The sequence below is a fragment of the Mustela nivalis genome (assembly GCF_964662115.1).
Source record: "Mustela nivalis genome assembly, chromosome: 14".
NCBI lineage: Eukaryota > Metazoa > Chordata > Mammalia > Carnivora > Mustelidae > Mustela > Mustela nivalis.
In genome coordinates, this window is record NC_139033.1 from 1,246,936 (window position 1) to 1,269,409 (window position 22,474).

Consider the following 22,474-nt stretch of genomic DNA (forward strand, 5'->3'; position numbering starts at 1 on the left):
TGTCGATGGCCATGTCATCCTCACATGGTCTTTCCTCCAAAAGCATACAAAGGGACCTTTCTTATAAGGCCCCACCCATGCTTATGACCTCATCTAACTCTGATTACCCCCTAAAGATCCTTTCTTCAGATAGCCATATTGCAGGTTAGGGTTTCAATGTCTGAATTTTGGGGGAACACAATCTAGTTCATAGCAGTGATGATGGGAACAGTGATGATGGTGATGACCAGGATGGTGATGGCACTGTTGCTGCTGCTGTAATTGGTAATGATGATGATGAGGATGACAATGATAATGGTGATGATGATGGTGGTGATGATGATGGTGATGGTGATGGTAGGGATGGTGGTGGTGATGATGATGGTGGTGATGGAAGGGATGGTGGTGATGGTGATAGTGATGGTGGTGATGAGGATGGGGATGGTGGTGGTGATGATGATAATGGTGGTCATGATGGTAGTGATGATGATGATAGTGGTCATGATGGGGATGGTGGTGGTGATGATGGGGTTGGTGATGATGGTGGTAGTGATGATGCTTGTGGTGATGACGATGGGGTTGGTGGTAGTGCTGATCGTGGGGATGGTAATGATGGTGGTGATGATGTTGGGGTTGGTGGTGATGGTGGGGATGGGGATGGTGGTGGTGATGATGCTGGTGATGATAGGGATGATGGTAATGGTGATAATGGTGGTGATCATAGAGATGACAATGATAGAAATGATGATGGAGATCATGGCGATAATGAGGGGGATGGTGGTGATGATGAAGGGGATGATGGTGATGCTGATGATGTCGATGGTGGTTGTGAGGTTGATGGTAAAGGGGATGGCAGTTAAAATTTACTGAGTGATTACTACATGCCTAGCTCTGTGTTTTTTTTAACTTGACCTGTGACAATCCATTCAATCCTCTCAACAATTCTATGACTTAGGACCTAGTTTTCTGCTGTTTTTTCAGGAAGGGAAATCAAGGCTCAGAGAGGTTCAGTACCTGCTTACATTCACATGCAGTGATCATGGCAGAGCTGGGATCAGAATCCAAGTCCTCAGGTCCCCATCCAGGGCTGCTCCCTAAGGCCCTGTGGTCCTGCTCAAAGGAGCCAGCGACACAGGGTTGCATATGGTGTGGAAGCATTTGGGCAGAGGGGGGATCCGGCCCAGTTTCCCCACTGGGGCTTCCTGCATTGGCCCAAGGCACTGGGAGCAGGGCAGGAGGCTCCTGCCACTTCTCTGGCACCAGAAGCTCTAGGACAGTAATGGTTGTCCTCACCCTGGGGGCCTCTTGGAGTTATTCTGGGAGCTGGGTTTCTCTGGGGTAAGGCCGGGAGCTAGAGTTTTCCAAAGATAGCTGGGTGGGGAGGGTGGTGGTGGTATCTGAGGCTAGGCCCTGGGGAGAGCCATGCCCTGTGGTCGTCCGAGCACAGTGGAGGGAGCTTGACCAACAAGCTGTGTGGGACAGAAGTCCTCTCTGTGTGTGTCCTGCACCCGGGCAGCCCGACGAGGGCTCTGCGGTATTTGGAAGGTCAGACTCTGAGGGCTGGTCTGGTGATGAAGACACCATAGGGTAGAAGCTTGGAGGTTCTGGTATCTTTTTTTTTTTTGAGTTCTGGTATCTTAAAAAGAGTAACAGTAGAAGTAGCAGCAACAGAAGCAAGAGTAACAGCAGTTACCATTTAGAATGGTCACGATACCTGTGCTAGCAGTACTCAGGGCAGGGGAGGGAACGGAGTAAAGAAGCAGTGAGTGGAGCCCCGGCAGTCTGGATCTTATGGCCTTGGGTTCAGATCCTGTCTCTTTCACTTCCTAACTTCCTAGTCTTGGACACATCACTTTACCCTTTAGTTTCTTCATCTGCCAAATGGGATAATAATAGCATTTGAGGCTTCCTGGGAGGAGTTCATGAGCTCCTCTGTATCAACACCGAGAAAGTGGACCTGGTCTGCATCAGGGCTGAGCTGTTGTGCGTGATCATAACCGACACCATGAAAACAAGCTCTATGGACCTCGTGCTTTCTTGCATTGTCTCATTTAATTGTCATGTCGACCTGACTGTGTAGGTGCTGTTTTCATTCCCATTTTGCAGATGGAAAAGCTGAGGCTTGAGCAGCTCAAACTGCTCTAAGTTTCTTGTTCAGGGTCACACAGGGGCAGCCGGCATTTGAACCCACTCTTGTTGGACTCCAGTGCTCCCAGCTCAATCTGCTTTGCTCTGCTGGTGTCTCCCTGATAAAGAATGTACTCCATTCCATCTTCTGTTGGGGCTGGAGCTTGTCTGCAGGGACCCCGTCACTCTGTCAAGACTCAGTGGGTCTAGAAGTATTCTGTCCTACCCGTGATGATGGACACAGAGCCTGCACTCCTGCCTCAAGTTCATGGCAGTTTCCTCTCATTTGTTTGGCATTCATTCATGAGAGAGAGAGAGTGAGAGAGAGAGCACCAAGCAAGGGGAAGGAGGAGAGGGAGCAGACTCCCCACTGAGCAGGGAGCCCTATGCGGGGCTCGATTCTAGGACCCTAAGATCATGACCTGAGCCGAAGGCAGACGCTTAACCGACTGAGCCACCCAGGCGCCCCTCATTTGTTTTGCTTTTAAAGAAGACTCCAGGATAGGGACAGCTAGTTTTAACAGGACATGCTTAATGTGAGGTTCTAAAACTGTACATTCTGATGTGGTCTTAAGTGGCCAAAATCCAGGAATAACATCTAGGAGAGGTTAAATTAGAGACATGGTCATAGTTGTGGTGTGGTCCTTTGAAAGGGGTGGGAGGGGGTTAGAGGACCTCAGCAGAGGACCTCAGCTAACCTACTGCTTCCAAGCTGTGTCATCTGGGGCAAGTCATTTCACTCTAGGCCTGTTTCTCCACCCACCCGCCTACCCACCCACCATCCACCTATGTGTCCGTTCACCCACTAACCCACCCATCCACCACATATCCACCCACTAACCCACCCATCCACCACATATCCACCCACTAACCCACCCACCCATCCATCCATCTACCCACCTACTCACTCCCACAGTCTCCATCCATCCACCCGGCCACTGACCCACCCGTCCACCCATCCATCCACTCAGTAGGCATTTAGGGAGCTCCCAGTGAGTTAAGAACTATACCAGATGCTGGGTGCCCTAATTAAGACGTTGCCATGAGGGTAATCTACACAAACATCAACAGCAAACTAAATTATGGACCTTCATAATGCTATGCAGCCGTGAAGAATCTGGCAGGTCAATAGGAATGGATAGGGAATGGCCTTCAGAAGTACAGTCAAGAGGAAAATAAACATGGCAGAAGTATAGGGTATGTCACCACATGTGTAAAAAAGAAGAAAACGGTCTATTTGAACACACGTGTATCTGGATTTGCCCAGAGAATTTCTGGAAGGATACCTGAGAAACGAATATCAGAGAGTGCCTCTGGGGAAGGAGGCAGGGGATTAGGGATGATGGCAGGGACATCAGCTCTCTTCCATTTCGTGTTGTTTGGATTTTTTTTTCTTGGAGCATGTTACCTATTTAAAAAAAAAAAAAAGACAGACTCAGTATCTGCGTAATGATATGGAAAGATAAGAGAATAGCAAATTATGATGTTGTCCATGACACATATGTGATTAAGAAGTATAGGGGACTGTGGGAGCAGAGAGTGACACCTAGCTCAGCCTGGGACAATCTAGGAGGCTTCCCAGAGGAGGTGATGCCTGAGATGAGGCTCCCAGCCTGAGCGGAGGTTAAGGGAAGACCCCTGGCGAGGGCATTCCTGGCAGAAGGAATAACAAGGGGAAGTCCTAAGGGGAAGGTTCGGCATCCTGGAGCAAATCCATCGATGTGGTAGGAAAAGTATGGACAATTGGGGAGCCAGGGACAGGGTCACTTTTGTTTAGGAAGACCCCTGCCGCAGTCACGTGCAATGTGGATCCCAGCAGTGAGGCTGGAGGCAGGGAGATCAGTGGGGAGGCCAGGAGAGAGGAGGAAGGTCTAGACTGAGGCAGATGCTAGGGCGGTGGGGGTGTAGGGGCGAGAGAGGAAGGGACTCAGGAGCTTTTTTGCAGAAACACCAACGCTCAGATCCCACCACCAGGCCATGAGATTTAACGGGGTGTCGGGGTTAAACTGGGCTCCCTGGCAGTTCTGATGCACAGCCAGGTAAGGGCCCTGGTGCTTGGGGCCGAGATGGCCGAATGAATGGACTGGCGCTCGTCCTGTGTTGGTGCATCTTCTTCCTGTGAAGGCTCAGGGCCCAGGTGAACGTCTGATGTATGGTCGGTTGGAATCTTTGGTGTTTCTGCCAGAAGGAAACCAGGAAGGCGAAGCCTGGGCTTTGGCTTGAGTTGGCTTAAATAACGTCCACCTCAGAGGGTTGTCACGAGAGGGAACACAATACCAGTGTGAGGGCCTGGCCCAGGGTGTATGCGCGGGAAGGAAGTTTGACTCTGACACACTCAGAGCTAGCTTCAAGCTCATTCAAGGGTATGCGACTCCCTCCTGTGGTTAAAACTAAATTTGTTTGGGCAAAGCGGGGTCGGGGGCGTGGGGGGTTAGTCTGGAATGTAAGTCACAGAAATTCTTTTAGCTGCACAACCGCATATTTTGAGGTTTGGGTTGTTCTGGCAATACTGCCCGAGCAGTTCGGGAGTGGCCTGTGACGTGCAGAATTCTGGTTCAACTCTCAGAGGATACTCACCCTGGCAGAGAGATTGCGTTTTTTTAAATTACAAAGAGAAGCGGTAGGGGAATTGCAGTGTTGCCACATATGAAGAAGCATGGAAGGAGACCAGCTTAGCCTAGAGGGGCTGAAATGGCAGCATGTGCCACGCAGACCATCTGACATGTTTCCTGACATGTCCCCACCCGGCGGCCCTAATCGGAGAGAGAGTCTTAGGAAGGCCCTGGCCCTCTCCACAGGCCATGGAGGGAATGGCCTTTGAAGTTCTGTGCACTTCTCCAGGACTCAGAGGACGTTTTGTTTTGTTTTGTTTTCCTTTTCTTTTCTTTTCTTTCTTTCTTTCTTTTTTTTTTTTAACAAAGAAGGTATATTTAAGAGAAGAGACAGCCAGCCCATGCCTGGACAAAAAAACCTCACCATCAGAAAAAAGCACATCTCATTTTTGAAGAGTTGAAGGAGATCTGAGATGGTTAGCTGGTACTTTAGATCCCAGGGCCTCCTTTAGTGGGATTTTGGCTGATGCAGGACTGTGGGTACCTTGGAATAATATCCACAACCCTGGGGTGCAGACAGGGTTCAGGAGGGACAGTGTAGAATGTTAGGCATGCTGGGCCAGGGATGGCTTTAAAGCTTTAAAGCTCAGGTCACCATACACGGACAGACCATTTGGAATGAACTACTCAAACAGCACACCTGTGTGGGGCAGGACAGAGCCTGGGCAAAACCAACTGCTCCCCTGTGGCTTGGCTCCCCTGCCCCCCAGAACTGCCAGAGGCCATCCGAAGTCACAGGCATTAGAATCACCTGCACAGGCCTAAAGCCAAATGCTGGGCCTAGAAATCTACATTTTCAAATGACCCCCAGGTGGGTTTTTTGTTGTTGTTGTTGTTGTTTTTTTTAGGACTCCTACTGTTACAGCCTTTAATGTACAAAATCTGAATTCCATCAGGGATGTATACATACCTAGATCAACTTCTTGGGTCAAAGTTGTGGCTAAATTCATTTTTAATTTCAAGGTTCCAAGTGGCTGGGCCAGTTCTCTGAAAGCTCAGCAGCCTTTCCTCCCAATGAGAGGAACAACGGCCTGTACTAATTCCATCACAGTATTAATCACACTGGATTTTAATCACCAGCTTATCACTTTCCCACTAGACTGGGGGCCCCTTGAGAAGGCAGACGGGCACATTCACTTTGCTGTGAAGTAGGTACCAAATTACTTGCTACATGATATCCGTGTTACTACTCAAATTGCATACATTTACCCACAATTATTGAGTATGAATCTCCAAATAGTCTATAATCTGATTGAAGAACCTCACATACAAAGAAAGGGACACCAAGGCTTTTGATGCAGCCTGTGCTACATCATTTTTAACATTTGTAGCTGAGGCATTTTAGTGTAAGAGCTGGTACCTCTATACATAAACTAGTAAAAATTTTAAATTCATTATCTATTCATGTTTTTAGCCTTTGCCTTCTAGAAAATCGTTAGCTGTTCCTTCTGGCTGCTGTGTGCAGAGATCCTCCTGTCGGAGTGATTTTAAAAGCGTCATTTGTAGGTGAGCAGCTCCTTTGTCCTTCAGTGGCAGTAAGCCTTATGCCTGCGTTCGCACTGCTTCCCGTTTTGCCATCCGGGTCGACCCTCCCTGCGGTGGTGGTACCCTGAAAACAGATTCTGGTAGACTCTGAAGAGTTTGTTTTGCCTGAGGCTCCACGTGCTTCATGGCTTGCAAGACCTAAGGGCCTGCCAATTCCACAGCGCCAGAGGGCGGTCCGGCTGCCACCGTGGCACCGGCCGTGGCTTGGTTTGGCATCGCTGCTTCCACTGAGTGCGCAGTTCATCCTAGCCTGATGGCCACCAACTCCACACCTCTACCAGAAGGTGACAAGGCCACCAGTAGCAGGCAGGTGGGTGCCTCCCAGACACAGGCTCCACCCCCTCCCCCCCAGCTGCTCGGTGACTTTACGGAATTGTCAGGGCCAGGGTTTCTCAGGTTTTAGTGTTTCACAAACCAGTGAAATTATAGAGTATTCTGGACTCATGTTGATTGTCAATCTACTATTTTGCAAAGAACAACAAAAAGAGATGGCTCTCTCCTTTCACCTTTGCCCCCGTTCTGTAAAATGTGACACACGTCTGGCCGGCTCTGCCCATGGGCCTTATTGTCTGGTTTTCTCAGAAAGATGCGCGTGTCATCACAGCCCAGCATCTGGGAGCCCCAAGGGGGCTCCAGGCAGGACCCTGGAGTGAGTGAGGGATCCAAGAGACAAGGCTTTTCAGAGAAAAACATGGTCTTATATCCTTTATTTTATATATATGTGTATATATATATATGCACATCTGTTTTATGTACAATAATTGGTTCTATCAAATAATATCACAGCCTTCTACTGGTAATCTTCCCCAAGACAGTTTCAGGTGAAATTAGGTATTTGCGCACTTTGACTACCACACTTGAGAATTTGTGACTGATTTCCATTAGAGGCCATGCGCACAATTCAAAATATATACAAATGGGGTTAAGGTGCTAAGAGTGGGCCGAAAGAAAGCACAGGACTTAGAACAAGTAAACGGTGTATTTTGCTGGTATGGGAGCTGCCACGTGACCAGCAAGCACTGCGCGTGACTCCGAGCTCTTTTACTGTAGTGGGGGTGGTGGCTTCTGAACATCTGTAGTGACAGCAGGTCTGACCGCTAGATGCTTCGCCGAGGGCTCATTTCTTCTCCTTCTCTGCCTCTCCTTTTGTGGATTCTTGTTTCAGTTTGTAATCTGCTAGGGCAGCCTTGATTGCGTCTTCAGCCAGCACTGTAAGGAGCACAAGGAAAGAGCCTCAGTCTGTAGACTGTACACAGAGGGTCTTGGGAATCACACCTTTAAGAGCTAGAGGGCAGCAGTGCTGGGAAGGGCTTATGACAGCGGCCCAGAGCCTGAATACGCCTGCCCGTGGCTTCGGAGGCAGACTAGGGTTTAAATACCTGGGATTCTAGGCTAGTTCCTCAGCCTCCTGCAATCCTCTTTCTGTTCTATGAAACTGGGACATTCTCCTTTGCTGGGATAGGGTGAGGGCTTAATAAACTGACATGTCAGAGGGCCACAAGAGATGTCAGTTCTCATCTGCCCCCAGAGAAGTCCAGAGTAAATGTATCGGATACTGGCTGAGCAAGCTGGCGGAACATGGTTGGCCATGTTGACAGGTGGCAACTGCCACATCGTCTGGAGGGATCCCAACTTTGAAAACTTTTACTTTGGAGTCAGAATTATAATGAATAGTAAGCAACAGGCAGAGAGGAACCGTTAAAGGTGGCAGTGCCCAAGAAGGCCAAATGAAGAGGCTGGGGGTTTTCTGAAAACGTCGACAAGCTATGCCCTTTATTCCTGCATACTAGGAATCCCAGCTCAGGTGGAAAGAACTCGGGTCATAGCAGACTTCCTGACAACTGTTAGCACATCCCTGCCCCTGATTTTCCCTGTGAGTCTTACTCTGGCAAGAGGCCTGGCTCTCTGCTGATTTTAAACTAATTTGGTCAGTAAGTTAAGGCTACTATTTCTCATTCCCTCCTTCCCCTAGAAGGTTCAGAGAAGATGGAAAACACTTTAGATTTAAGACAAGAGGCGGCCAAACTGGAAAGCCAAGTATAAGTCTTAAGGCATCTGGGCTTTCTCCTAGGACAGCATACAGGGGACTGTTACACAACTGGACTTAGTCAATCTGTATACACAGACGCAGACTATATACACAGTAACAGCACCTGGGAAGGAAGTGGTAACACATGCGACAGAATTATGGCAGAAGCAGAATTATCTCCTTTACTGTCCAAACTTGACTCCAATGGGTGGGACCAGCACAGATTCTAGAATCAAAGATTGGGGCTTAGGGCCTGGCTTTCCCACTTAGAAGCCATGTGACTGGGGTGCTTTAAGCTGAGCCCCGCTTTCCTGGTCTATAAGAGGGAAAGATAATGATGCTACCTGTGGACTAGAGGACATTTCTGAGGCTTAGAAATGATGCCACGACGTGCTCGCATGACGCCCAGCACACCCCACCTCCTGTTAAGACCCTCCCGGAGATGGGCAATGAGGCTTGGAGGCTTTTGCCATTTGAAGGTTACGGATGCCACAACCAAAACGGCTTCGCTATTACTCCGCACAAATGCCAGTTGATGCCATTACAGAAGTGCTCCCAGCTGTGCAAGCTCATGGGCATTATGGAGCGGAGACTCACTGGAGCAGTGCAGCTTCACGGGGGGCAGACAGAGCTCCTTGGCGATGTCCGTGTTCTTAATCGTCAAGGCTTCTTCCACCTGAGAGGCATGGAGGAGAGCGGGACAGTCTCAGTGAAGCTCTAACTCAAGGAACAGGCAATCAAAAAAGGAGGTCCAAGAGGCCCCCAGAATGGGGTGGTGGGGATGACTGCCATTAAGAACCCCAGAGGACGCACACTTGTGCGTCAAGGCTGCAGCTGGGGCTCTGTGGTATGGAGTACACACTCTGTCGTGCGGCGTGGCTGGGGTAAGCACTGCCGACAAAGACACTTCGACAAGCCAGCCCGTGAGACCTCTCTTAGGGGTCTGCTTCAGGCCAGCAACAGCAATCTTGCTTTTTTTTTTTTTTTAAATTTTTTATTTAAAGGCAGTGATTTCTCCTATTCTGGTTTTGTGAGGATCAGCTTCAGTGATGTCTTTATACCAAATGTTTAGAATAAATCCCTTCAACCAAAAGTGCTAAATGGTGTCAGGGTGGTCAGAGAGGTGGCAAATAGGCCAGTGGCACTCTAGCATTGGCAGTGGCACAGACTGGTCTTGGGATCATCCTCTGCCGGAAGAGAATCTATCTTGGCCAAATGACGGGAAAGGATGCCCTGAGTTTGCTCGAGTGTCCGAGGACACGTGAGGGAGGCCCATGTGGAAAGAGCCCTGCTGCCTTAAGAAGACCCAGAGTTCCCCATCTGTCCCCCAATTTCCCAATTCTGCTGACTTCAAGGATAATGCTTCACGTTCTGTTCTTAGAAACTCAGAGAGGACCACAAGGTCAAAGAAAGGCCCTCTTCCTCCTCTTTCTGATCACAGCTCAAAGGCCAGATCCTGGGAGCACAGGTGCCTTGTCTTGCTTTCCCTTTCCCGGAGTACAGGTCTTAACAAATCGCTTCAGAGGCATCTCCTCCAGATCAGGTTAGGCCTGTGCTCGCCCAGGGAGCTAGCCAGAAGGCCCGGAGCCACAGGAAGCCCGGGGCACGTGGCCCTGCTCCCAGCATTGCTGTAGAGCTGCCCAGCTCCCCATGCACACTCCTCTGGGACTCAGCCCCTGAACCTGGTCCCTTAGGGCTACGAAGATAAGCAGCCCTATATTTTGGCTTTTCTGAGCGGTTTTATGACTGCATTTTAGAAACTCCAGTCCTTCACGGGGTTTGGGACCTTCTACCTCTGCAGCTTCTGGGAAAGAGGCTTTGTCAGAGAGAAGAACAGAAACGGTGTTCTAGCTTGTCTCATTTCCACTCTCAGAGGGCCTGCTGACGAGCCACTGGATCATTGTTCTGATTTATTTGTTCCCTTGCCTCCATCTTTGGTGTTTCTGATCCTTTAATCCCTTTTTGCACCAGCTAGTTTATAAACCACCTGCAATCCTTCTTGAAAGATGATACAAAGAAACAAGAACACAAACCACAATATAGCCTCTCCCACCCTTAGACTAAAAAAAATTTCAATTTTATTATTTATATTTTATATTTTTATTTTTTATTTAATTTTAATTAAAAGAAATTTTAATCAGCAACCCTGCAGAAAGCCATAGAGTTCTTTGCCGTTCTTTTCTGTTAGTTGGGGAGGTGAGGATATTTTTCCCATTTAATTAAAAACAAAACTGAATGGATACCTGGGTGGTTCTGTTGGTTAAGCGTCCAATTCTTGATTTTGGCTCAGTCGTGACCTGGTTATGAGACTGAGTCCTACCTTGGGCACTGTGCTGGGCATGGGGCCTACTTATGACTCTCTCCCTCTGCCCTGCCACCCAACACAGAAAACAAAAAAAGCCCTAAACAAAACACCACCCAACCTCCAAACAAAGAAAAAGGATCGACAAAAAAAAAAAAAAAAAAAAAAAAAAACTCCAAAATAAAAAGCTTAACAAAATTATCCATAATTCCCAATGTGAAGAATTTAATCAAAACCTGGCAGCAGCCCTCCCTCCTTTCCCCCCCCAATAATTAGACCCTTCCCTTAACTCAGAGGCAGGTTTGTCAGAAATGTGATTTAATGCTGTCAATCCGCAAGCAAACTTACCGTCTTCCCTTTTACCCATTCAGTGGCTAATGAGCTAGAGGCAATAGCAGACCCACAGCCAAATGTTTTAAACCTGGCATCCACAATCTTCCCCTTTTCATCCACTTGAATCTAGAAAAGAGACAGGAGTTAAGCAGTGGTTCTTGGTGCCGCCCTGTAGAACCTGCATTTATAGGGGGTTCACTGAAGCTCTCCCCAAGGGCTTTGGTCTTGCTTTCCATACCCTAAGTTTTAACATTAATTACTGAATTTGCTTTGTCACAAAGGGCTTGGTGATGAAGAGTAAAATGTTGGAATGATCATCAGAATGAAACAGGCTATACTGGGTAAAGATAAGCTGAAAAATATACCTCCCACCCCCAATTTTTGGTTTTGTAACCCTAGTCTGCTCTTTGGCTATGAAGTTCTCTTGGCTGCTCACTCTGCATTTTTAAACACTGGGAGAGTCTGTAATAAGATCCCTGGTTAGTGCTATTTAGTTTGGTATGAAATGACATCTAGTGGTTTCCTCCTGTCTTGTTTCTGTTTTCCAAGGTAGGCATGGAGACCTCTGGCAAGCTGCCCCTTCACCACGATGAAGCAGATGTGGACAAAGCTACCGTTTACTCAAAGTGCCAGTCACTACCTTTGTGTTGTTTCCAATCAGGCAGAGGCTTGATATGTGGTATTTCCTGTCTCACTGGGGATTGCTAACCGAGTGGTTGTGGTTTTCCTTTGCTCAGTAAAATTCACAAAACTTTCTACTTGGCTGAAGTTGGAATTTAAACTGATAGACTGAGTAGAAAACTGACACCAGAAAGGGTTAGCAGTATATGAGACAACTAAGATTCAGTCCCTACCTAATAACTGATAACTTTGAACCATCCCATCATCTCACAGGAATCCAGGTAGAGACCAAGGGGAAAGCTGTGCATGCAAATGCTTTGTAAACAAAGAAGCACAGGATGAGCAAAGGGATTACTGTCATTACCATTAAAGACGAAAACCAGCGGTACCTGCAGTTTCATTACATCACCACATGCTGGTGCCCCCACCAATCCAGTTCCGACATTTTTTGAAGTCTTGTCAAGGGATCCCACGTTTCTAGGATTTTCATAATGATCAACAACCTGAAATTAGAAGAGAAATCCAATGATTACTCTTTTTTGTCTCCCCAACTTGATGGTAAGCTCCTTCAAGTTTCTTGAAGTCAGCAAGTTGAACCTGGCAGGCAGTCAGTCGCTAAGCCACAGACATCACCTGGGGAGGAAGGCTTACACTTACACAGTGAGATTTTATGACCCAACCGTTTGAACCTCTTTTCCAACTACCCTCAGAAATTTGAGTTACTGGAGAAAAATCAGCAAAATCATGTCTTAAATCCATAGTTTTTTTTTTTTTTTTTAAAGACTTTATTTGAGAGCAAGAGACAAAGGACAAACGGGGGAAGGGGCAGAAAGGGAGAAGCAAACTCCCCGCTGAACTGAGAGCCCAACCTGGGGCTCTATACTAGGACCCTGGGCTCATGACCTGAGCTGAAGGCAGACGCTTAATTGACTGAGCCACCCAGGCATCCTCCATAGGGTTTTTAAATCACAAATAATGAGCTGATCTTTACCACCTAAGTCACCAGATTTGGGCTCAAACAGCATTTCTGGTATTTCCAAATAAATCCATCCTCAAAGGATTACTATTAAAATTTTTTCAAAAAACAAGTATGGCCTGGCAATTGAAGGATTTCCCAGAAGTCTCAAGGAGAATGTTATACAAGTAACAATGCTATGGAATGTGTTCATTTGCGTATGATAAAACAGTAACCGTCCCGTTACTGTATTTCAAGCCCGGAAATCACTCTGGTGGAGTAGCGCACCCTGGTGGCTGAAAGGCTGCTAGCCCACGTTCGTTGAGGGTGTTTTGTCAACAAAACACACCCCTAGGTAGGGGAGGAGCGAAGTCCCTGGCAGACGAGCTGAAGCCAGGACAGAACAGTATCTATTCAAACTGGCACACAGAAGACTTTAATGTAACCTTGAGGCGTGTCTACCAGTTAGCCTTAAGTCTAGCCTTAAGTCTCCCGATCTCCCAGTGTCTCTTCCCGACCGCGGATTTTGATCCCAAGTCCAAGGACTTACAAGATAATACCTCATCTGGACTTGTTGCCCCATGTTTATTCACCGCGTTCTTAGTCGTTTCCAGAGTGGGAAAGTTTCTGGTGTAGGGAACTTTACGCCCTCGGAAGGCAAGGGCTGCAAACTATGCACCTATTCCTATTCCCCGACGCTGTCTCCCCTACTCCCCACCAAAAATCAACAACAACAACAACAACAAAACAGGACAAAATTAAAACACCGTTGATTATGCTGACTCCACTCGGAGACAGACTTCCTACAACAGTAACTGCACCGTAAATGATCTCCATGTGCTGGGCACCATGCCGAGGACTGCACAAACACTATCTATCTCGTGTAGGGGAAAGCTAAGAACTCACTTTACAAATGGGGAAAACAGGTTCATCGCAGCGCAGGGACTTGCCCAAGGTCATCTGGCTTCTCCCTGAAGCCGGAGCCCGCGCCAGTGTGTCTGTCCCTGGAGTGAGGCTGGCAGGTCATAACGGGCCCTCCTTCCTGGGCTGCTGGGTTTTGAGGCACAAAAATCGCAGCCAGCCGCGGGGTCCACGGGCAGCGGTTAGTTTTACCCGCGCAGCAAAGGAAACAGAGTCCAGTCAGAGTCGCGCGAGGGGCTGGCCCCTACCCCCGCCGCAGTGGGGGTTCCCAAGGCCGCGCACAACCCCGCAGTCACTCCTCCCCAGGTCCGGCCTCCGTCGAGCGCCGGCACACCTGGGTCCTCTCGCCGGTCCTCGCCATCCCGCCGCCTTACCAGTGCGGGTCCCGCGCATTCCCTCATCTGCCCCTACCTTCTTGTGATAGAGCCGGGCCGGAGCCGACAGTTCCCGGGCAGGCAGGCGCGGACTCCGCAGCAGCAGGGCCGACGCCGCCCGTCTCAGACGGCCTGCTCCAGCCGCCGCCATCTTCCCGGCTTGCGCCAGCTTAGGCCGAGCGCCAGACGGAGGGGAGCGACGCGCCCGCGCGTCGGTTCCTGGCTTGGAGCGCGCACCCTTTTACGTCACCGCGACTTCGCGCCTGCGCCCTCCCCCTCCAAGCACGTGTCTGCCTTTGGTTGCGTCTTGACCACGCCCCTCCGGGGTGGGCGGGAAGCCGAACTGAAAGACAGAAGTTGGAGGGTTTGTTCCGAGCGCGGGGTTTTGAATCTGAGGGGTCGCAGGCAGGAGTGGGAGCCCAAGTTCGCGTTCACCAAGCCTCCCCATCGCCGGAATGCGGCTTAGTGGATCAACCACTACTGTTCACAGCTCGATTTTGCAGCTTAGGAAGTTGAGGGTCAGAGAGGTTTAGTAACTTCTCCAAGATTGCCCAGTCTCATTTGAGATTCAAGCACGGACAATTCTGGGTTAGAATCCGGAGTCTGCTCCTTCCCGGCTGTGTGGCCCTAGGCGAATGACATAATCTCTTTAAGCCTTGATCCTCGCTTTTATACTAATTCAAGAGCAATTCATTGAGCAAGTGTCATGTCAAGGCGTTATACTAGGCTTTGGGGATCCAACATAGGAAAACACATTAATTCCTTACACAATTAACCTCGCTAATGAGGGAGAAAGGCAGCAAATAAACAATATTTTCCTACCTCAAAAATGGGAGCTTAATTGCGGAAAACGAACACGTCATACCCTGATTTTTTTTAAAGTATGTATGTATATGTCTACATCTATTTCTCTTCATCAGCATGCTGACATATTTATATGACCAATGCCTGGAAATGAAAAGTTTCTAATAAACGCTTAGTAATGAAATTTATTAATACTGGCTTGCAGAACATGATTTCATACAAGAAAACCCACACGTGTATTTAACGCTTACTTAGGCACCAGGTATTACATAAAGGGGAGGAAGCTCTGTGAAATATGTTTTTTTTTCGTGAACGGTGCAGTACATCCTTCCCCGGGTACTTGGAGTTTCCTCTGCGTTTTCGGTTCAGTTGCTAGGGAGACTGAACCACGCGCCTGATCGGGTTAGGCAGTAAGGAAGGCTTTCATTCCCAGATCTCTTTTGACCTTCTCAAGATGGCGCCAAACCCTTCCCTTCAGTCATCACTCCATGACTTCCTCTACGGCCTCCACTTCCTGTTCAAAGACCCAACCTCTGTCCGAAGTTGCGACGGAACACATGCCGTATTGGGGAGTTCTTATTCTGAGAGAACTTCTATACCTATGTAAAAGCAATACGAAATTTCACGGGTTCCGAGATTTTCCTGTCGTTCGAGGCTCACAGTTTCCCTTTCCGTCGCAAGGAGAGCGGGGTTTAGGTCAGGCGCACGCCGCGGGCAACTCCTCCTTCGGCGGGTCTTCGGCGGCCACGAGAAGACCCGGGAGTCACTGGAAACGCAAGATGGCGACGGCGGCCGCAACATCGGCTTCAGAAGCGGAGGCTGAGCCCAAGGCCGGGCCCACAGCGGAGGGCGAGGAGGATGACGTTAAGACGGCTAGGACGAGGAGGAAGGTGTTGTCGCGGGCTGTGGCCACTGCGACGTACAAGGCCGTGGGGCCGGCGTGGGACCAGCCGGAGGAAGGCGTGAGTGAGAGCGATGGGGACGAGGAGTACGCCATGGCTTCCTCTGCCGAGAGCTCCCCTGGGGAGTACGAATGGGAATATGATGAAGAGGAGGAGAAGAACCAGCTGGAAATCGAGCGGCTGGAGGAGCAGGTGGGTCCGGGGCTGGGCGGCGGGCTCCTTCCCTCAGGTTCCCGGGTCGTGGCTCTTCTCCCGGGTCTCCGGCGGTAGTAAAGCCGCCAGGGCCGCAAAACCGCTATTAATCATCACAGGTCCCGTCATTTGAGCGTTTATTGCTTGCCGGCTGTTTTGCATGCGCTATCCCATTGAACGCTAACAGCGACCCAAGGAAGAAAGTAGTGTATTCCCCTTTTTAGGGAGGAGATTGAGGCTTCTCGTGAAGGGAATTCTCTTGCTGACGATTACACTTCTGCAGGTGGCGAGCCAGGTCTCGAACTTTGGAACGACTACAGAGCTTCTGCTTTTAACCACACCGTTAAATTGTCAGCAATCGCAATGAAATTGTACTTAAAAGAGATTTTTTTTTTTTCCTTTTAAGTAGCAATGCCCACAAAGGTGAACTACGGTATGATAGACAAAGCAGTGACCGTGACTGTGATGATAGAAATGGGATGGTAGAAATCTCAGCGTCTGGAGGCTGAGACCCCAGTTGTAGCTAGTCCATGTTTGTGTGAGCTTAGGCACATTTCTTAACTTCTCTGAGCCTCGGCCTTCTCACCTGTAAATTGGGAGCAACAAGTTCTGCATCATGTAGTTGTTGTAACAGTAATTAAGAGCCCAGTCCTGGCACCTGATGGTACCATGATCTATAATTTGTAACTCCTGTGAAATCCAGGATCTCAGCAGGAGAAAGGTGGTCCGGTCAGATTAGGATAATTTGAGAGAAGGTTCATAAAGGGACTGCTGTGTTTATTAAAGTGTGGTCAGAGAGATCAGGAGTGGATGTGCAGTACCTTAGGGCTAGTGACTGCCGGACCTTGTGTCTGCTTCTAGGCCTGAAGAGATGAGGGGAGAAGACAGACCAGTGTTCTGAATAGTTGTGTTGAGAGGGCACCTGAGAGCAGGGGCCTTCTGCTAGGCAAACCCTGCTTGAAGAGAGAGAGCCAGAGACTCCCTGGATGTGGTCCACACAGGAGGGCACAGGACGGAGATGAGAGGGGGAAGTAGAATTGGGAGGGCAGGGCACCTGGGTGACTCAGTTGGTAAAGTATCTATCTTTGGCTCAGGTCATGATCCCAGGGTTATGGGGTCAAGTCCTGCATTGGACTCCCTGCTCAGCAGGGAGCCTGCTTCTCCCTCTGACCCTCCTCCCTGCACACATGCACTCTTTCTCTTGCAAAAATAAATAAAATCTTTGAAAAAGGAATTGGAAGGGCAAACAAATCGAGAACATTTTTGTTTTAGCAATGAGGAAACAGGCTTGGAACAGATGATGAAATGATTTGCCTAGAGTCATTCACAAGGGGAATTGAATTTATCAGGGTTGTCCATGGGCCAAAAGCCACACTGATAAGAAATCACTTAGCTATGTGAAGTTGTTAACCTACCTTACTCACTTAACCTTGCTGGGTGTGAGATTCCTTATAATGTCCCCTTTGGCAGTCATAGTTTTGTTGTGAAATAGTGACAAGGTATCACTTGTTTCATTCATCATCACATTTGAATGTCAAAGGAGCTCAGTAAGGGTAGGCAAGTAGTTATCTTTTCTGCTTTTTAGAAATTAGTACTCCAGTGTTTACTCGGTCTTTTATTAGTTCACAGTCTTCTATTCATTCACTACACAAAGGTGTACCATAGGGTACCAGGCTGACTCTGTCTCTGTCCTGATGGAAATCTATGCTTCTGACTTCTTTCGAGCCTTGGGCTTTTCCACAAGCCATTAGCTTACTCTTCTGTGAGTCAGGGGAAATAGGATTAGCTGTTTGAGCGGAAGGGGAAGCTTGGAAGCAGAGTAAGTCCTTGGTGAGAGTAACTAGTTAGCAAGAGAGCAGGATGGGTCAGAGCAGAGGTCTCCTGGCTACTGGTGTCCTCTAGTTGCCTGCCTTACGTCAGGTCACAGAAGGTGGTTTGGAGCTCACACAGTGACTACACTGTGATATGAATTGAAGAGCCTCTGGCTCTTATTGACCTGTTTGTCATGGGGTCTGGAGATTGATTTTTCCAATTTTTGCAAGCCTCCCTCCCACCTCATCCCGATCCCATCGCCTCTAGTTCCTGCTGTAAGTGCTTTTATGGTGGAGTGTGACGATGGACAACATCAAGACAGGCCTGTGAAAACCTCACCCTTGTCATTTCTGCAAATTCCAGTTCTCTGATTATATTGTATGGGAGCTCAACATTAGTTGGGGTAGCCATCCCTGTAACAAAAGCAAAGATTTCCCTTTATCTGTGTTTGTGTCCTGAAACTAAAAGTGGCACTTCCTGGTGCCTTAAAAGTTATTCCAGCTCCCTGAGTTTTTGGTGTCCTCGGTGGTCGAAACAAGGGTCGTAGGGCTGTAGTGGAGCTTAAGTGACCCACGCTTATAAAGCTCCTAGCAAATTTGACACACAGTAGGTACGGTGCCGCGGCCTGCTGTGTGCTTTCCCCGCTCTGCCTGGAATTGTGGTGGTTGTGTCTTCTAGGGCCAGGCCTCGTTATTTCTCTGCCACTGCTCGGGGTCCAGGTTGTTAGGGGATCTGGAAAACAGCACATCGTTGTGTGCACTGGCTAAGCGGCCTCTTTCTTTAAGTCATCCTTTGTTAATGATGTTCTGAGACCAGAATAGACCAGTATATGTTCTTTCTTGTTGGTGCTGAGTGAACTCTGTGGAAAGTCTCATAAATGCATCTCAGTATGTATTTAAATACACATACTTTTGGAGCACCTCTTACTCAGTGTCTTTATTATTTGGGCCTAGAAATCAGAAATTTAGACCAAAAGCCATCCTGGGAAGCAGTTTCTCTACTTCGTTGACTTTTATACCTTTTTTTCCTGACCTACAAATGGTATTCGTGTAAGGGGAGCTGTATAGACGTTAGTCACTCTAACAGGACTGTCTCACCCCTTTCCTGTTCCAAAACTACCTTCAGACCCAGGTGACTTGAGAGCATTGTGTGACAGGGAGAGCCTCTGCCTCTTGTTTAGCAAGGAAAGTACATTTTGGGCAAACCTCACTTCTTCAGTTAGTGTGACTTGGCTACACACTTGACAATCAGTTGTGAAACATGAGTGTGTCAGGACAAACCACTTGAGAAGCAGAGGTTTACTCCGGCTCCTTCCTGGTACAAATGAAGAAGCCAAGAACCAGGGGAGATTAGAACGCTTGTGTCCTGACCTAGTCCAGTCCTTTTTAAACTCATCATGTAATCATGGGATGGGCTTAGCTTGTTAAAATTTATATCTCATGAGCAGGAGAACATTGCTGAAAAGTCTTAAGATAAAAATTTTAGGTCAGACTCTTGCCTATTATTGAGTATTGTTTTTTTGCATGTAATTTGGTACATACAAAGCAGTTCAGGTCTTTAAATTGTGAAGTGTGGTGGTCAAGTGAACACTACTTACTTAACCACTTGGTCTAAGAGTTAGAACCTGATCAGTACAGTTGTACATACCTAATCGGCTTTTCCCCTATTCCGTGGCCCTGCCTCCCCTCCTAAAGCCCAAGTAACTACTTTTTGAACTGGTGTGCTTCCTTCTCTTTTAAAAAGTGTATCTTTTTTTCAGCTACATATGTGTCCCTAGGTAATATATTGCCCACTTTTGCTAATTTCTGAGTGTTTGGAAAGTGTATCGTATCATGTGGCATTTAATCTTTTGGGACTGCTTTCCACACAGCAGTGTGTTTTGGGATTCCTCCATGTTGCTTGTAGCTACGGTTATATCATTTTGCCTGCTGTATATTTAATACGCCATTGGAGGGGTGTTATCAGTTCTTCTGGTGTTAGGATTGCTCACAGTTTATTTTTGTTTTATTTTCTTTTATTTTGGTCCTGTTACCAACGAGTTACAAGGAACATTGTTACTGTTGAAATGTGCTATTATTCAAGATGTATAAGGATTTCTCTGAGTGTTTTTCAAACTGGGGTCATAGTCGTGAGTCATGAATTCATTTTGATAGAACCAGTGTTGTTCTTTCATATGTTTTCTGTCTGCATGGGTCTGTTTCTCAGCGTTCTCTTTTGTTCTTTTGGTCAGTTTGTCAGTCCTGTGTCATTTCCATGCTCTGAATCATTGTTACTGAGTCTTGCTACCTGGTGAGACAGATTCTCCTCTGTGTATTTTAATACAGTACCTCGTGTCTAGATTGTTGAGTACATTGTCAGAGTGTTAGTTGAATGAAGAGGGAAATAACTTAGTGCTGAAATGTGGCAGATGTTGGAAGAGTAGACCCTGGTGTTCATATGTAGACTTAAGGGAACCACATACCCCAACTCATACAAAAGCTTTTTGAAAAAATTAATCTTTTCATTTTGAGATAGTTGTAGATTCCCTGCAGGTTTAAGAAATTCTACAGGAATCCTGTGTACCCTTTACTGGTTTCTCCCAATGGTATCCTTTTGTAAAACTACAGTATAACACCACCACCCAGATGTCGACGTTGATCCAGTCAGCACAGATCAGTCTGTCACCACAAGGGTCCTTCCTGTTGTCCTTTTATAGTTACAGTTCCTGACCTCTGGCAACCACTAATCTGTTCTCTATTTCTATAATTTTGTCGTTTCAAGGATGTTATGTAAATGGAATCATATAGTATGTAATCTTTTTGGATTAGCTTTTCTTATTCAGCATAATTCCCTTAAGATTCATCTGACTTGTGGGGCCTCTGGGGGTCAGTCAGTTAAGCATCTGCCTTTGGCTCAGGTCAAGATGCCAGGGTCCTGGGATCCAGCCCCATGTCGGGCTCTCTGCTCAGTGGGGAGCCTGCTTCTTCTCCCTCTACCCCTGCTTGTTGGCCCCCCCCCAACTCGGTCAAATAAATAAATAAAATCTTAAAAAAAAAAGATTCATCTAAGTTGGGTACATGTTGTTCATTTCCTCATTCTGGCTAAGTAGTAGTCCACGTATGGGTGCCCCACGGTTACTGGAACCATTCACCATCGAAGGTCATCTGGGTTTCCAGGTTTGGCTTCTAGGAATAAAGCTGTTAGGAACATTCACATACAGGTTTTGTGGGTTACATAGGTTTTATTTCTCTGGAAAAGTACCCAAGGGTGCACTTGCTGGGTGATGTGGTAATTGTGTGTGGAATTTATAAGAAATGGCCCAGCTGTTTTTCAGAGCTGCCATCCACATTTTACATTCCCATCAGCAGTATCAGCAATGTATGAGTGAGCCAGTTCATTTTTTTTTCTCATCTTCTCCAGCATTTGGTATTGTCACTATTTTTTATTTTAGTCATTCTAGATGTATAATGATTTCTCATTGTGGTTTTAATTTGCATTTCTCTGATAGTTCATGATGTTGACTACTGTGTGCACTTAACTTGCTGTCTTGTGTCCTCTATGAACCTATTGGTTCATGTCTTTTACCCATTTTCTAATTGGATTCTTGGTTTTTTAGTGCTGAGTTTGGAGTTGTATCTTTTAGATACTTGTCCTTTGCTGGGTATGTGGTTTGTACATATATTTTTTGAATTCTGTAGCTTGTTTTTGCATCCTCGGTAGAATCTTTCATAGAGCAAAAAGTTTAAATTTTAATAAGGGGGGCGCCTGGGTGGCTCAGCAGGTTAAAGCCTCTGCCTTCGGCTCAGGTCATGATCCCAGAGTTCTGGGATTGAGCCCCGCATTGGGCTCTCTGCTCAGCAGGGAGCCTGCTTCCTGCTCTCTCTCTCTCTCTCTGCCTGCCTCTCCGCCTGCTTGTGATTTCTGTCAAATAAATAAGCAAAATCTTTTAAAAAAAATAAATTTTAATAAGGGCCTAACTGGTGTAGAATTTTTATCACAAATGGTTGTTAGATTTTGTCAGATGCATTTTCTGTATCAGTGATACCGTGACTTTGGTTTAGCCTGTTGAGCTAGTGGGTTACAATGATTGATTTTCACAGACTGCAGTATGAGCTCGCCTTATGTACCTGGAACAGATTCCACTTAGTCATGGTGTATGATTCTTTTTATACATTGAATTTAGTTCTGTAAGTTTTCCTCTCCATACTGCGGTGGCTGTATCCTTATTTTGACTTGCTGTGTCTTCATTTTCTTTTCTTTTTTTTTAAAGATTTTATTTATTTATTTGACAGATAGAATTCACAAGTAGGCAGAGAGGCAGGCAGAGAGGGAGGAAGGGAAGCAGGCTCCCTGCTGAGCAGCCAGCCTGATGCGGGGCTCATCCCAGGACCCAGGAATCATGACCTGAGCTGAAGGCAGAGGCTTCTACCCACTGAGCCACCCAGGCGCCCCGTATCCTCATTTTCGTTCAGTTCTACATATTTTTAAGTTTTCCTTAAGACTTCCTCTTTGACCCGTGGGTAATTTACAAGTATATCGCTTAATTTCCAAATGTTTAAGGATTTCCCTACCATTACAGTTTTTTTTTTTTTTTTTAAGATTTTATTTCTGTATTTGACAGAGAGAGATCACGTAGGCAGAGAGCAGGCAGAGAGAGAGAGAGAGAGAGAGGGAAGCAGGCTCCCTGCTGAGCAGAGAGCCCGATGCAGGACTGGATCCCAGGACCCTGAGATCATGACCTGAGCCGAAGGCAGTGGCTTAACCCACTGAGCCACCCAGGCGCCCCTCCTTTTTTTTATTTGCCATTACAGATTTCTAATTTAATTGTGTTATCAGAAAACATCTTCTATATGATTTCATTTTTAAGAATTTGTCAGTTTATCTTACAGCCCATGGTTTGGTCTCACTAAACCCTCCATGGGCTCTCAAGGAAGAAAAAACGGTGTTCTGTCACTATCAGATGGAATGTTCTGTATATGTTAATTAG

The 22,474-nt window shown here is 47.2% G+C and overlaps 2 protein-coding genes across 5 annotated transcripts in view; one reads left to right on the forward strand and one right to left on the reverse strand.

Annotated features, from left to right (window-relative positions):
• Positions 1-6,955: 6,955 nt before the first annotated feature.
• Positions 6,956-14,074, reverse strand: ISCU (iron-sulfur cluster assembly enzyme). Its single transcript, XM_082699282.1, has 5 exons — positions 13,836-14,074; positions 11,938-12,051; positions 10,943-11,053; positions 8,890-8,968; positions 6,956-7,472 (listed from the first exon to the last, which is right to left on the reverse strand). The coding sequence occupies exons 1-5, from the start codon at positions 13,947-13,949 to the stop codon at positions 7,381-7,383; spliced, it is 510 nt and encodes a 169-aa protein (XP_082555408.1). The 5' UTR covers positions 13,950-14,074; the 3' UTR covers positions 6,956-7,380.
• A 1,065-nt stretch (positions 14,075-15,139) lies between these two features.
• SART3 (spliceosome associated factor 3, U4/U6 recycling protein) overlaps positions 15,140-22,474 on the forward strand; it is a 38,291-nt gene continuing 30,956 nt past the window's right edge. For 3 of the 4 annotated variants that reach the window (XR_014302535.1, XR_014302536.1, XM_082698186.1), the window contains exon 1: positions 15,141-15,696. Coding sequence is in view for 2 of the 4 variants with exons in the window: in XM_082698186.1 (XP_082554312.1) it covers positions 15,160-15,696 (537 nt within the window). In the remaining 2 variants the exon portion in view is untranslated. Of the gene's footprint in view, positions 15,697-22,474 lie in introns of all 4 variants that reach the window. The other variant, XM_082698187.1, reaches the window with a different exon arrangement.

Bases quoted from the DNA above. Each gene is read 5' to 3' on its own strand.
- ISCU (XM_082699282.1), bottom strand. From the start codon at position 13,949: ATGGCGGCGGCTGGAGCAGGCCGTCTGAGACGGGCGGCGTCGGCCCTG. The intron at 11,054-11,937 runs GTACCGCTGGTT...TCTCTTTTCTAG, and splicing joins GTGATGTAATGAAACTGCAG to ATTCAAGTGGATGAAAAGGG. The intron at 8,969-10,942 runs GTAAGTTTGCTT...CATGCCTCTCAG, and splicing joins AATGGGTAAAAGGGAAGACG to GTGGAAGAAGCCTTGACGAT.